The sequence below is a fragment of the Aythya fuligula genome, chromosome 11 (genome assembly GCF_009819795.1).
Source record: "Aythya fuligula isolate bAytFul2 chromosome 11, bAytFul2.pri, whole genome shotgun sequence".
NCBI lineage: Eukaryota > Metazoa > Chordata > Aves > Anseriformes > Anatidae > Aythya > Aythya fuligula.
Genome location: NC_045569.1, coordinates 937,071 through 950,769, shown reverse-complemented (window position 1 = coordinate 950,769; position 13,699 = coordinate 937,071). Strand labels below are relative to the sequence as shown.

General features: G+C 38.6%; 1 protein-coding gene across 15 annotated transcripts in view; it reads right to left on the bottom strand.

Moving 5' to 3' along the window:
* Positions 1-3,900: 3,900 nt before the first annotated feature.
* The window catches only part of SEMA6D (semaphorin 6D), a 239,329-nt gene continuing 229,530 nt past the window's right edge, over positions 3,901-13,699 (bottom strand). For 8 of the 15 annotated variants that reach the window (XM_032194668.1, XM_032194667.1, XM_032194666.1 and 5 more), the window contains 9 exons: positions 13,548-13,679; positions 13,193-13,348; positions 12,932-13,105; positions 12,045-12,185; positions 11,863-11,940; positions 10,947-11,038; positions 10,541-10,597; positions 8,506-8,673; positions 3,901-6,375 (listed from right to left, as the gene is read on the bottom strand). In XM_032194668.1, the coding sequence (XP_032050559.1) occupies positions 5,072-6,375; positions 8,506-8,673; positions 10,541-10,597; positions 10,947-11,038; positions 11,863-11,940; positions 12,045-12,185; positions 12,932-13,105; positions 13,193-13,348; positions 13,548-13,679 (2,302 nt within the window). In that variant the 3' untranslated portion in view covers positions 3,901-5,071. The remainder of the gene's footprint in view (positions 6,376-8,505; positions 8,674-10,540; positions 10,598-10,946; positions 11,039-11,862; positions 11,941-12,044; positions 12,186-12,931; positions 13,106-13,192; positions 13,349-13,547; positions 13,680-13,699) is intronic. The other 7 variants (XM_032194662.1, XM_032194673.1, XM_032194663.1 and 4 more) reach the window with 7 other exon arrangements.

Genomic DNA, 13,699 nt, shown 5'->3' with positions numbered 1-13,699 from the left:
CTTTTTATATGAAAAGCTTGCACTTCCCAGCTGAAGTCCAGATGCTGCATTTATGAGGGTATTTTGTCCTGATCAATTTTTAAAAACATTTTTCCATCCCATGAAATTAATAGTTACCTGGGGAAATACCAGCTCCTCCCCGCTCCTGCAAATACTAACCTTTCCCAGATGGGAAGGGATTTCTCCTTCCCTTTATTTACCTGCAAGATGTCCTTACAAGCGCCCAGAATTACAAAGGGAGAAGTGAAAATAAGAAAACCTTTGTAAGTAGAAAGTGTTACAGAGCAACTGCACATACACCGACTGAGCACACTGCCTTCGAAGGCTCCATTATTCTGACTAAACCCTGCATAATCTTCCCAGGGTCACAGAGTGAGTCATTAGCAAGATGGCACTAAGACAGAGGCATCCTGATTTTTGTAACTACTCTGATTACTTTAAGACCCCAATTTAAAAGGGCATAGGTTTGTGCTGGCAGCACAGTCACACAGATAGCTACTTACAGCTTTACAAATTGGTTTTCTTGCAATTGTTTTGCTCCTTTGTGCTTGTAGTGCTTTTTGTTTTGTCTTTTATTTATTTATTTATTTATTCACTTGTCTGTGTGCTGTTTAAAATTATTCATGTTTTGGCTACAAAAAAACAAAGGACGGCAGAGCCGGGCAGCAGCCTCACCACTGCCTTTGTGCACCCACCCCAGGGCTGCTCCTGGTCTGCTGGCCCCGAGTGACCTCTGCACACTTGGCAGCACTGTAGCCAGGGTCTGGTCCTCAGCAGAGACTTTAGGCTGCTTAAAGCCAAGCAGTCATCCACGAGATGAAATGGCTTCCAGTTCTGTTCTTGTCAAGCTGTTCCTGGTTGTTGCAGTGCTCTTTCATACAGGCAGTCTGCTGATGGCTGCTCTGGCATTATCATTAACAACAAAGAAGCACTGCAAAAGTGCTGATGTGGCTGGTCAGCCTTTGGCTCCACGTTCACAGAATCACAGAATTACTAGGTTGGAAGAGACCTCAAGATCATCGAGTCCAACCTCTGACCTAACACTAACAGTCCCCACTAAACCATACCCCTAAGCCCTCTCTCTGTCTCAGTAGTGAGTTTCTTGTGCCTTTCCAGTATTGGTGAGTATTGTTTTTGGTCTGTGTTGGTGGTGTTTGCACCCACCATGTAGCCCAGAAGTGTGTTGGGCTGGCTAGGCCCATCTAGCCACCACATCAGGGGGTCACCTGAAGGCTGGCTCAAGGTACACCAAAAGAAATGACTGGGGGAAATGCTTACTTGACACTCCATAAATACAATTATTTTCTGGGAATATATATATATATATATATATATATATATATATATATATAAAATATCTTGCCCGTTTCCTAGAATGACTTTTCATGGGTCACTAAAATAGCTATTTGTAATTTGTTATACCTCCCCCCCCCCCCCCCTTTGAGGCCTAACTGACAGTTATTCAAGTAGGTGTGCTTCAAAAAGCTGTGACCCACCACAGAGAGCACAGGGTTTGCCATCCTGGCTGATCCTTTCATGACAAAGGCATACTTCAAGTGGTAAAGCAGCACAGCTGTGCAGCAAATGACAGCTATGTGCATTTGACTTTGCATTGTATATATGAAGGCATTTGATGAAAACCACGTCAATAAAAAGAAACTAAATTTGCTTCTGCACTCAAAAAATACACATTGAAGCATTATGTTTGGGATTTTTATCAGTGTTTCCTTTCCCTTTAGAAGTTTGTTTGTTTGTTTATTTATTTAGTTAGTTAGTTAGTTTTAGGAAGATACAACTAGGTGCCATTCTATTGTTATAATGTGCAAAGTAATTTCAAATGATTAATACCTTGACACTGTAATCTTGTTAACAAATCATTTTTATCATCTAAAATCAGCTTTTAATTAAAAGAATACTTCATATTTGTTTTGTGGTACTGAACTACCCTGATTATTTTAAAATTATGTGTGATGTTGGCCCATACTAAATATACAGCATATATATTGGGCTTTATTGTCTGTCTGAAAAGTGAGTTTCAATTATTAAGCATTAGTAAGTGTTTAGGAATGTCCTGCTATGTGTAGGTCTGAAACTAATTTTGCCAGGAATGATCTCTATCTTTTTGAAACCTACATTTTAGAAGGAAAAGACTACCACCTTCTTTCAAAACTACTGTGTTTGCCCAAAGTTAGTGTTTTCCTATTCCTAACAAGAGGTTGATAGGTAACAGAGCTCAACTGCACCCTGTATCAAGCTCCAGTAAGACATCCATATACGAGTATATTATGTATTTTCAAATTGAAAGCATCTGGTTGGTGCGCTATATGGGCTCTGACTCCCTAATACATACGGTTACTTTGATGGTTTGTATTTAACTCAGGAGGCTAACAGTCACCTACAGACACGCTCCCTCAAGAACACATGCATGCAACATGCAGCTGCAATGGAAATGGAAGTACACCTGTGCGCATCACCACTGGCTGCTGCAAGCTGTTTGAGCTCCTGTAACACTGATGAGGGGATGTCTCTGTGCCTTCATCACCGAGCTATTAAAGGCAAGCTTTTTTTTTCTTTTCTTTCTATTGTAATCCCAACAAAACACCTAAAGTAGCCTCAATAACAATGAAGTTAGACATTCAGTACATTGGAATATTTTATTTTCACTTTACATGCGGTGTTAAAAACCCAAAGAACGTATTATTTACACATCCACAATACAAGTTTACAAGATATCTATACATGTTAAAGTACTCTATAGTATAGAGCAGCTTCATTTAAGGGTTACTTTTTTATGCCGTACCATTAAAAAAGATACAATCTGCGTTTACCTTTGCACAAATGGATAAAGCATCTTTTATTATTAAATTAACAGAATAAAGACTAGGTTGAATGTTAGAAATTTCAACATAAATACTGAGAGAACTCACATTACCATCTACAAGGCAGCACAATGTTACAGGAGGTTATCAGGGTTCACATACATTTATATTTTGATTTCACACAAGTCTGTATTAATTAATATTTGTAAAGTGAATTCAGATCAGTTTTTGTCTTTTGACAACCAAGTACTTTTTTATGTTATTAATCTGTAGTGTTTTAGTTGCAAGACAGAATTGTTTAGGAAGAGAGATCATTGATTTTTGGATCCAGAGGTCTAAGGAAATAAATGTCCCTTACAGCCTTACAAGAAAAAATGACTACTTCTGTCCTTTATTCTTTGTTCTGTAACAGAGATCCAGTTTTCAGTGACTAACCTTTTCTCCCCTTAGAACACATAACATAAATCTCCACCATCTCTGAAACCCACTGCAGTTATTTGTCCTGCTAATTCATGATTATTCCTCTGCCATGGTTATTGCTATATTTATGTTCAATAAACAATGTGGTAGTGTGTAGTTTGCAAGCTAAAATAGCTATCTGTGTTGAACATCAGCTGCAAGTGGATACTGTAAAACCTACTAAATAGCTTACACAACTTTAGCAGGTGTTCCATTACCCTAGAAACCTCATTTGATTTCACATTATAACTGTTTGATCCTTCAGAGAGCTGGAGTGGAATGTTTATCATGGCAAGGTGATTTAATGCTGCTGTCTTCTTGGATTGTAGGCTGCCTTTAGTTACTGTTAATCATCCTTGCTTTTTATCTTTTTTGGGACGGGAGCAGGGAGGGGGTGTGTGTGTGCTGTTGAGAGGTTTTACAACTGGCACTCAGGAGATATGTGCTATAGTGAGAACACTTCACAGGGTTTTTTTGTTTTGTTTTGTTTTTGTTTGTTTTGTTTTAGTACTTTTATCATTTGCATGAATAAGGCACAAAATGCACAGATTCAGGTAAACTCACACATAATATTTACAGAATATTGTCATTACCTGCATGACTTTGGAAAAAAAAAAATAACCTTACTTTACACAACAAAAACAAATTGATTGCACTACTGTTGATTTTTCACAGACTGCTTCTGCCAGGCCAATTAATGTTTCCTCTTTTCTACAGACAAGAGTCTATCAGACTGTAGGGCATTATTAAATGCAACAAAAATGTAACCTTCTCTAGTTACATAGGCCTTTGCCAAATGAATTGTTGATTATTAGCTGCCCTCAATGAGACATACAGGGCTCAAGTTCACAGTGGCCAGGTATTGGATGGAGGCACTGTGAAAACATAGTAAAACTCCCCCATTCCAGCCCAAAAGACTAGATTTGAAATGTACAGCTCTGAATCAATAGCAGCATAACAGAGTTATGAAGAATTAAAGGTATCTGCTCTCTTTCACTGGGTGACTAGTCCATCAAGGAGTGTTATCCAGAAGGCTGGCAGCAATGTGTAGTACTTCCATAGCTGTCGCCAAACTGAACTTAGCTGTCGGCTGCAGAAGGCAGAGTCATCTGTCTGTTCAGTCATGCTCAATGTAAACAATTCCATAGCATAAAAGATGCAATGGGAACCTAAGTACATCCTAGTGTGTACAGTACACACACACATCCACGCACACACACAGCTTTATCTGTGGCACGAACAAAATGCCACGCACAAGAGAAAAAAAAAATATATGCTACAGTTGGGCCAGAGACTGAATTCCAGCAAATTGATTATTAACCCAGATATTCATTGAGACATTACCATTTTCTGACATTTGTGCAAGAGGCAAGGTGAATGCATACATATTAAAATGTTCACATTTAATGGGAAGGACCACGCTTAATGGCAGTCTAAAATGGAACCCATTTTTCAAGTATTTGTTTACAGATTTTTTTTCCCAAGAACATTTTAAGCTATTTAGAACAGTAAAGTAGCCCCCACCCCATTGTGCTACATGTCTCCTTAGCTCCAAACAAAAGAAATGTAATGACCAGCACTTTCCTTTGTTTTTGTTTGGTTGCACTCAGCAAGTACACAAAGTCTTGCTATAGCTACATGTGGCAAGACACAGATGTTGCTGAAGTAAAGACAGTTTCTTTGGCCACTTTGTTCTCTGTAATTACAAGCAAGTCTCTGTCTTACGTGTCTACCACAACATCATCTCACAACCTGTACAGGTCAATATCACACTCATTTTTAGGACAGATGTCCTAGTAACTGTATTTGTTCAGTGGTCTGACTGACGTTGTCTGAGGAACAAATGAGGGTTTTGGTGGCACATCAGGTTTTAAGGAGGGTGTCCTCTTTATTCCCGTACGAGGAAGGGTGCCGTTGCTCGTGTAACTGCTTTGCCGGGACAATGAAGGCTGGAGGTGAACGCTGACAGGTGTCCCTTGAATGTAGTCCATCTTTGTGCCTGCTGTGGGAGTCACATACCCCCCCCGATTAATACTGGGCTGTCTGGATAACAAAACACCATTTGGTGAGTTTAAGTTTTTAGGAAGGGCAGATATTGAATGCCTTTGTGAAGAATTTTTGTGATAACCTCTCTGCCTTTCCAAAGAGGTCATTGGTACTGCAGGTGTGGTGGGAACATCCACCCGTTTTGTGGGGCTGTTTCGTGGAAGAGTTGATGGAGGAGAGTACAAAGATGCCTCCCTGTTGGGAACTTTAGGTGGTATCTCAGACATATTTCCCATTGGATCCAGCATTAAAGTCTGGTGGGCCACTTGGATATCTCCCATAATTGCTTTGGAATTACTAGTAGTTTCATTTAAGTGTTTCAGGAAATCATTCAGGGTGTTCCTGGAATCAACAGATCTCCTGTGGTCTCTTTTGCTGGATGGTTTTGTAAGTGGATGATCAATATGTTGCATCTTTTTGTCTGCCTTGTGCGCGTTAGAATTTGAGAAAGATGTATTGTAATCATGAGTAGCATTGGGAAGAACAATAGCACTAGGGATATGTCCATGACTTAGAGGAGAGTGGGGTGGAGGACTGGAAGGAAAAAACTGCGGGCTTTTTAGTGGGGTTTCCTTTCGTGAAGCATTGAGATTACTATGTGCTTTCTCCGACTGACTTTTCATGGCCTGCAGAGTCTTTTGTTGAAGAACTGGTGTAGATTCAGGAGTTGGAAGTGCAGCTAATTCTGGAGGCTGGCCCCTGTGGTCCATCATCATGGACTTCGTATCCCCATTTGGTGGCAATTCCTTTCTGCTAGTTAACAGGTTTGTGTAGAGTTTGGGTGAATCAATGTTTTGTTGATATTCCTTGACGGGACTATCGAACAACCCATTCAGTTTAGCAAAGCTCCCACTGGAGTCAGTACAGGACTGCGCAGATTCTGCATCTTTGTGTATTTTTCTGGATTTTCGTACGAACACATCCCGATAACAGTAAACGGCCACTCCCGCAATAAAGGCTCCCAGGACAAAAGCAGCAAAGACACAAGTGATTAGGACATTCATGTGTACCATTTGGTTGGACTCTCCTGATTGCACTTCCCACCTCACACCTGCAAAAGACATGCAGTGTATCATAAATTTACATGTACTTCATACTGGTCCATTTCAGAAGATGTTAATCTGCCTCAGGGAAGGACAGCAGTGTCTATTAAGTGTTTTCAAGTGCTCTGTGCCTACTGTTAGTGTAAATCTGCAATCCACAGCACTGGTGAATGCAAATAATTTTATAAACAAAAAGGACGGAGTTAGCATTGATCAGCCTAAACAAAGACTGTCCATTTTCTTTGATAATGAAGAATACTTGTCAGAGCTTCACTCCTCATATTACATTTGGCTGTACACTGTATGCTATTGGTTTAGCCTGTCCCCAAATTTCCTTTAAGGCTCACAAATAGGGGCCTGTATGCTATTAACATTAACGATTTCTGCTAGAAAATTGAGGTTAGAAGGTGCTACTGGGCCAGACAGCAATTAATAACTCAAGGATGAAGCTCCCTCTCAATTTTCTGCCCAACTCATAAATCAGTATCAAAAGAGAGACAGGATTATGCAAATATTGTGTAGAACTGTATAATGTACATACTGCATTGTTTAAACCATGTCAAGACAATCTGATGCAAAACTTGTAAACTAATATATCTACAGCTTGCTAGCCTTGGAGTAGCATACTTTGCATTATGTAAGCATACAATTTTCAAAGTTCAAGATTACAGCATTCTATTAAAGCACTAATTTTTCTTTTCTGCTTGTAGTCAATAATGAACTTATATAATACTTGCATACCATTGAAAAAACACTCCTTGCAAGGTTAAGTTATTACATAATGTTAAAATTTAGAAAACTTTTTGTTAAGACAAAGTTGAATACTGGATTTGTTTGTGATTCATGTATTAACCAGCTCCCTTTGTTTCTTGAGACTTTTAAAGCAACCACAGACATCTTGCAGCTAAGACAATGTTAGTTTTTAATGAAAGTAATTCTGTTAACTATCCCAAGGGATGTTAAAATGAAAGAGCAAGAGTGAAGGAACAGATTCATTTTTGTTAGAGGCAAGGCCTTTGAACATCGTTAATGTTCAGGGTTATAGGTTTTAATGGCACTGTGCAGAAGAAGAAAGAACATAAATAAAGTTCACTAATAGCTATGACACAAAATATGATTCAGAACCAAGAGCAAATGATAACAAAAAACTTAAAGCAAAATGGAAAATAACTGCAACAAATTAAAATGACAAATGCACTGCCGTAATGGCTGATAGGAAACCTGATATGTTTTTGTGAATGGTAATAAAATAGAAATGTTTTTTTTGGCTGGTGAGATTTTTCAGTAAATACAGAATTGTGCAAACATGTCTGTCAGCCAGCTATTCTGTGTACTGATGAAGACTTAAGTTTTGTTTATGGGGCTGGAAGCTTCTTGAGCCTTTGGTTGACTGCAATAGTCCTGCTGAATTGAAATCTTTTGTTGCTGTAAGAGCCTAATCAAAGGTTCACTTAGCTGAAAGAATGACTACAGAAAAGATGAATTACATGCCATACATGTTTCTTTCTGTGTTCAGATTAAAATCTATCTCTGTGCCTCCATGTACTGAGACCTTTTTTAAAACCAACCCTCATATCCAGAGAATAAAAATTCAGCACATCCTTACTCAGATCTGACCACATTCTTCACAAACGTGCCGCAGGCAGCAGTTTGGGATATGCCCCACTTCAAGCTCCGTGTCATGGAGCTGTGTTTTGCTTTGTTCCTGCCCCTGCCTGCTGCAAAACCAAAATAACAAAAAAAACCTGCCATTAAGCTCTTGTAAGCAACCATTCATGAGGACTAATAGTCTTATCCAAACTAGACTCATTTGAAAACAACCACCAGAGGTGCAGATAAATCCTGAATTTAATTTTTTTAATGCATCCAGAACTCCCACTGATTTTAATGGGAGCTTTGGAGCACCCCAGGAATAAAAGGCTGAGCTTATTATCTGTGTTTCCCATTATAAGCTCTAAGCAGCACTTATGAACGCTGGTTAAATAGGTACGAGAATCATGATTGCACTGTCTGCATATTCACAGGAAATGGGTGTAAAATATAGCCCAACAATCACTGCTGTTACACTTAAACCTTAGAAAATGCTGAGACTATCAGGTTTCCATTCAGCTGCAATGTATTCCCTGGTAAGGCCTTACCCTTTGGGACACCTGATAATGGATCAGAATAATCAGAAGTGTTTGGGTCATCTTGAACTACAAATTTCCGAGAGCCAGTCACTTTAGGTTTCCAGGAACCAATCACTTTAGGTGATATAACTGGGATACTTGCCATTGTGGTAATGGAAGCTGAGGAGAACTCCATGTCTGTGGTGGCAAACAGATTTTTATTAATGTGTATTACAGGCGTCAGGCTTTCCTCGCTGTTTCATGGCATATCTAAGCTATCGCTGGAGACAGTATTTAATGGGAGTTACTTGACAGCAAAATGTGACCCACTACACTTTGTAGAACTACAGAGGACTGATTGAAATCAATTGGTTCAATACTTTTAAGTATGACAAAAACAAAAAACAAAAAACAAAACCACACACATTAAAGCATCAACAGCTACTAGCCAAAAAGCCAGAGAAGTCAAACATGAAAGCAGTGCAAAAGTTGATATAAACAACTGGTAGAGATGAAAAGCACAACTTGCACTACTTAATTGCTATATTGTTCACTGAAGACAACATATTCCATTACCTTCTAAACATCTTCCAAAAATATAATTTTACTTAGAAAGATACATGCGTACTATAGGTTACTCCTGAGAAACCAGATCAGCTCCATTAGTGCTATTACAGGATACCAGGAACTGTTGAATGAGCCATTTCTTGAGGGGACGATGAAAGGAATGTTCTTAACCTCTATTTTGTAATGGTTCCTAAGGAACAATATCGTATAGATTCTAGCTCCTCTGTCATACACTTACTGAGCAGAATCACTAAAGCCAATGTGGAAATGCATGAGCAGGAAACATATCAAATTGGGTTTACAATCCAAAATCTACTTTGCACACAAGTATTTTGTGTTCACTGTCCCATTAGGTTTAGGCGTGTATGTCTGTGATGTGAGATTTGACTGAGAAATGTACTCCAAAAGCATGCTCATTCAGGTCTTGAAAACCAGGTTCAATTGTACCTGTTCTAAAATATCACTTTGAAAATTCAATTGATAACCACTAACTGAGGCAAGGTAGCATTTCCATATAACAGTTTTGCTTTGCTTTCCTAAGCAAGTATCTAACTTACATTATGGTTAATATATCTGTAAATATTTGTCTCAGACATTACTTCTTGTCAAGTTACAGAAGTATAAATATAATCAGAAACCAAACCAAAACAACAACAACAACAAAAAAAACAAAACATGTTGTTGCACTTTTGCAAATTAAACATAGAAATAGATTCTTCTCAGATTTGTCAGTCAAACATGCCCTCAGTTTGAAACAAGAGACCAAGTTCCAGGAGGAACACTGGAAAATATGGCTCAGTCTTGCTCCTGTTGAAGTCAACACAGGTTCTCCTTTTGAGTTCAACAGAGGAGCATTGGGTCCTGCCTCCTGGAACACCAAGGGCTGACAATGAAAACATTGTTAGAAAAAATCACTGAAGGTGAAAAGGATGTGAAAGTCTCTCTGACAGCAATACATAAAGCTTCCTAGGCTACCTTTGTTTACACAAGTCCTCATTCAGCTACACAGTTTGTGATATTTTTTTCCATTAGCACAAACTACTTATAACATTTTAAAAATAGAGAAATACACATTTTCTGAAATGCGTATTTGTACAAAAAGCTTGCTGGGAAAGAAGGAAAGACAAAGGGAGCAGTAAGGAGGAAGATGATGAAATTCTGCAATTCATCTACTAGAGATGACCAATAGGGGCATTCACAAATGCATGGCTGGGGATACAGAGTAAAGCTTAGTGGACTTTCGTGCAAGTGAAGATGTCATCTATATTAATCAGGCTCTTTAATAAAAGATGTCTCAATAAATAATGAGCTGTTAACATGCGACTACACAGGGTGAAGTACTGAGTGAGAAGAGTCTGACTATCTTTACCATCAGTGGGAACATGAGTAAAAGCACAAAAATGAAGGATTGCCAACTGTGCAAAAGGAAAAAAGGGCTGAAAATGCTGAACTGAAGGAAAGTAAAGGTCATTAATTCAAAAAAATTAAAAAAACTAACCAGATGTTGGGTCGCCAAATATTTTGTAATCTGGTGTAGCTGTAGTAGGCAAAATTTCTAAAAGAATTAAAGGAACAAGTAATCAGTAAAAAGTAACAAAAAGAAAGCAAAAGATCTCAAACCTGAGCGACGGAAAATGAAAACTAAAATATTACTGGTTATAAAAAATAAATTCTTCAATACTTTGCTGTAGACCCCAAGTAGTTGTAAACTGGTGAAGGAGAAGAAAGACAAAACTCTGCCACCCAGGACAAAAAAGTTCATCTTTGTGAACATTCACAGTAACAACAGGTGATGTGTTCATCGTGTTACTGGAAAGTTCATCATAAATTTAACATCTTTAGTGAAGCGTGGCCACAGACTACTGCTGAGATATTATAAATGAAAAGCAATGACTATGCCTTACCATGGCAGTCCCCAAGCTGCGCTGTGTTGCCATATTCTATATCTTGTACATATCCTCCAGTGCTGTGGTTGTATGAAACAAATAAAGAGAACCTGCAATTAACAGTATTAATAGGGAAAAAAATAGTGATTTTTTTTTTTCCTGGAAGCAATAAATGGAAACATTCAGTCACCACAGAGAGGCAAAACCTAGTGTATGACCAAAAAAAAAAAAGGTTTTATCAAACACACAATTTGTTTATAACCAGGCTTTAACATTGTATATACAATGCCAGTCAGTAGAAAAGATCATGTTCTTCATAGTGACCCTGTCACATCTATACTGGGTGTGCTCTTGGGTTTGGATAGAACTGTGCAACTACACTAAGCTGAAGTTTGGGCTAGCCTGCTACAAAGGCCTCTTTTTAAGATACAGCTGCTAATGCACTATATATTACAGACTAGATCTGTGCATAAAGCCTTTGATATGTATATACATCACCCTAGTTTCAGTGTGGAGGCAAAACCTTTCTTTTTCCCTACTCTGAAACCTGTGCTTTTGTATTTGCAATTGACTGTGCCCTGGCTGTGAGCAGGGCTGGGAGGGGACAGCGTGTACTGTCCTGTCTGAGCTGCTCAGGTTTACAGGCAGCAATTTGTTGCTATCCTGCTTCCTACAGCTCTTCCTGCAGGTCTGTTTGTCATCACACACACATGTAAAACCCCCACCGAAAGGAAGTCTTCACTTAGAGTTTGCAGAATTCAAACTTTCAGACTTCAGCATTCTGTTCTCTCATATATATAGTACATTCAAAAAACAGCTCTAAAAAATAGGCATTTATTAATAGAGTGCAAGGGAACAGGCACAGGATACAAGCTTGTATAGTCTACAAAATACATAGTAGAGATGCTGGATTAATTTGAGAAGGAGTACTTACGGCATGCCTGGTGTCACTCTTCCACATGCCTCATGGTCTAACCAGCCACAGTATGGGTCCCGTGAAGCAATACACGCCCTTGCAAGAGAAAAAAAACCCAAAACATACATTTTTTTAAAATTTCCTTCCCCAGAGATGTTGGCACCCTTCCTTTAAGGGAGAATTCAGGAACGGGGCCGTACTTTTTACATGACCCGTGACGCTCACACCGACTCAGAGGAATTCTAATGACGCAGCTGGAGAATGCCACAAACAGAGCATGGTGGTCTCTATCTAGCTGAAGGGAGATGACTCTTCTGTCTTCCTCACTCTCAGCATTACACCTGTTAAGAAAAATAATGGGAAGCCATTATTTTACAACTGTAGTACTTTGGGCAGAGCTTATGCTGAAAACATTTTATTTATTTATTGTTTGTTTGGATACTGAAAAAGGAATTCCTTATATAAATATAACATACTAGTCTTTTCTGAGTGGCTTGTAAGCAAACATGATTTGATAAGCTGGGTTATCAATACTGACTTCTGACTCTTATTTACAGCTACATGACTATTTTAAAAATACAAATTCATTTTATTTGTTCTCCCAGATGACATAAATATCTCAACAGAGCAGAACAGGAGTCCTGTACTGGGCACCTGTAGAGTCTAATTGTACTGCTTCCATTTCCAAATTCTTTTTTTCCAGAATAAACACATTTAAAATGATTAGATGTAGTTTATTTATTATTGGTCACTGTTGAGAAACCCTCAATATAAGCTCTCAGTGTTGCTTTTTAACAGCAGATTGTTCTGATGTTTGATATTCAGGAAGATGTGTATCTATTTGTGGAAGAATTAGACTGTATCACTGACGTCACTAGAGTGGAATTAGGTTGTTCACTCGACCCAAGCAAAATGGCAAGTAACCAAATATTTTCAGGTTATTCAACATGAGAAACACTGTGAAATGACAAATAAATGATGATGTTGGTAATAATGAATTAGTTTTGGTTCACCATCATTTTTATTTAGCTAGGTACCAAGGACTAGATGAAAAGCTACATATTTTAGGTGTTCTGGTAATACTTACTTTGCATGATTATATGCTTCAATCTCTTCCAGTAATACACTGTCATTCAAAGAGAAAGGCCTGGTCTTTGCCAAGATTTTAAGTACTACTCCTGCTTCAGAGCCAACAAATATGACTGTGTAGTTCTGGTATGGTCCAGCAGCGTGGTCTACAGCAATTGCTGTCAATCTGTATCTATCAAGACCAAAAGGCATGTCATTAACTAACAGTGTGTTTCCTTGTTTTCCTTCCCACATGCTTTAACTCTGAATTATGTCATACCTGACACGTGTTTTGGTAAACCAAGGCTCCTCAACAATTGAGGGAACAGCTGAATCCATCAAAGGATGAGATTTAATAAAGGACAACGTTTCGTCTGGGAAATCAATGGAGGTTTTGTAAGCTTCTGCTAGGCCATGTTTTGCACAGCAGCCAGGTCTGAAAGGAAGACAACATTGTTTTTTCCCTCTTGATATTTTAGTTAATGAGAGAAGGCAGCCTGTTAATGAGCATCCTTATGGTTAAAGTGTAAAGCTTTGCTTTGATTTTTACCGAACAAGTCACCCAAGAGTGCAGCTGATTTTAATGTAGGCCTTTCAAGGACAGTATTACAGTATCATAAGTAAAAACTTTTTACCTTGGCTTTGGTACTTTGTCTTCAGGTACAGCTGTCCAAACAGAGTCAGGAGTCTTTTGTTCTTTAAATCTCCCTTTGAAGACCTTCTCAATGTCATCCATACTGAAAGCACAGACTGCTGAACCAGGGATGCTGTAAAATAAGAAAAATAG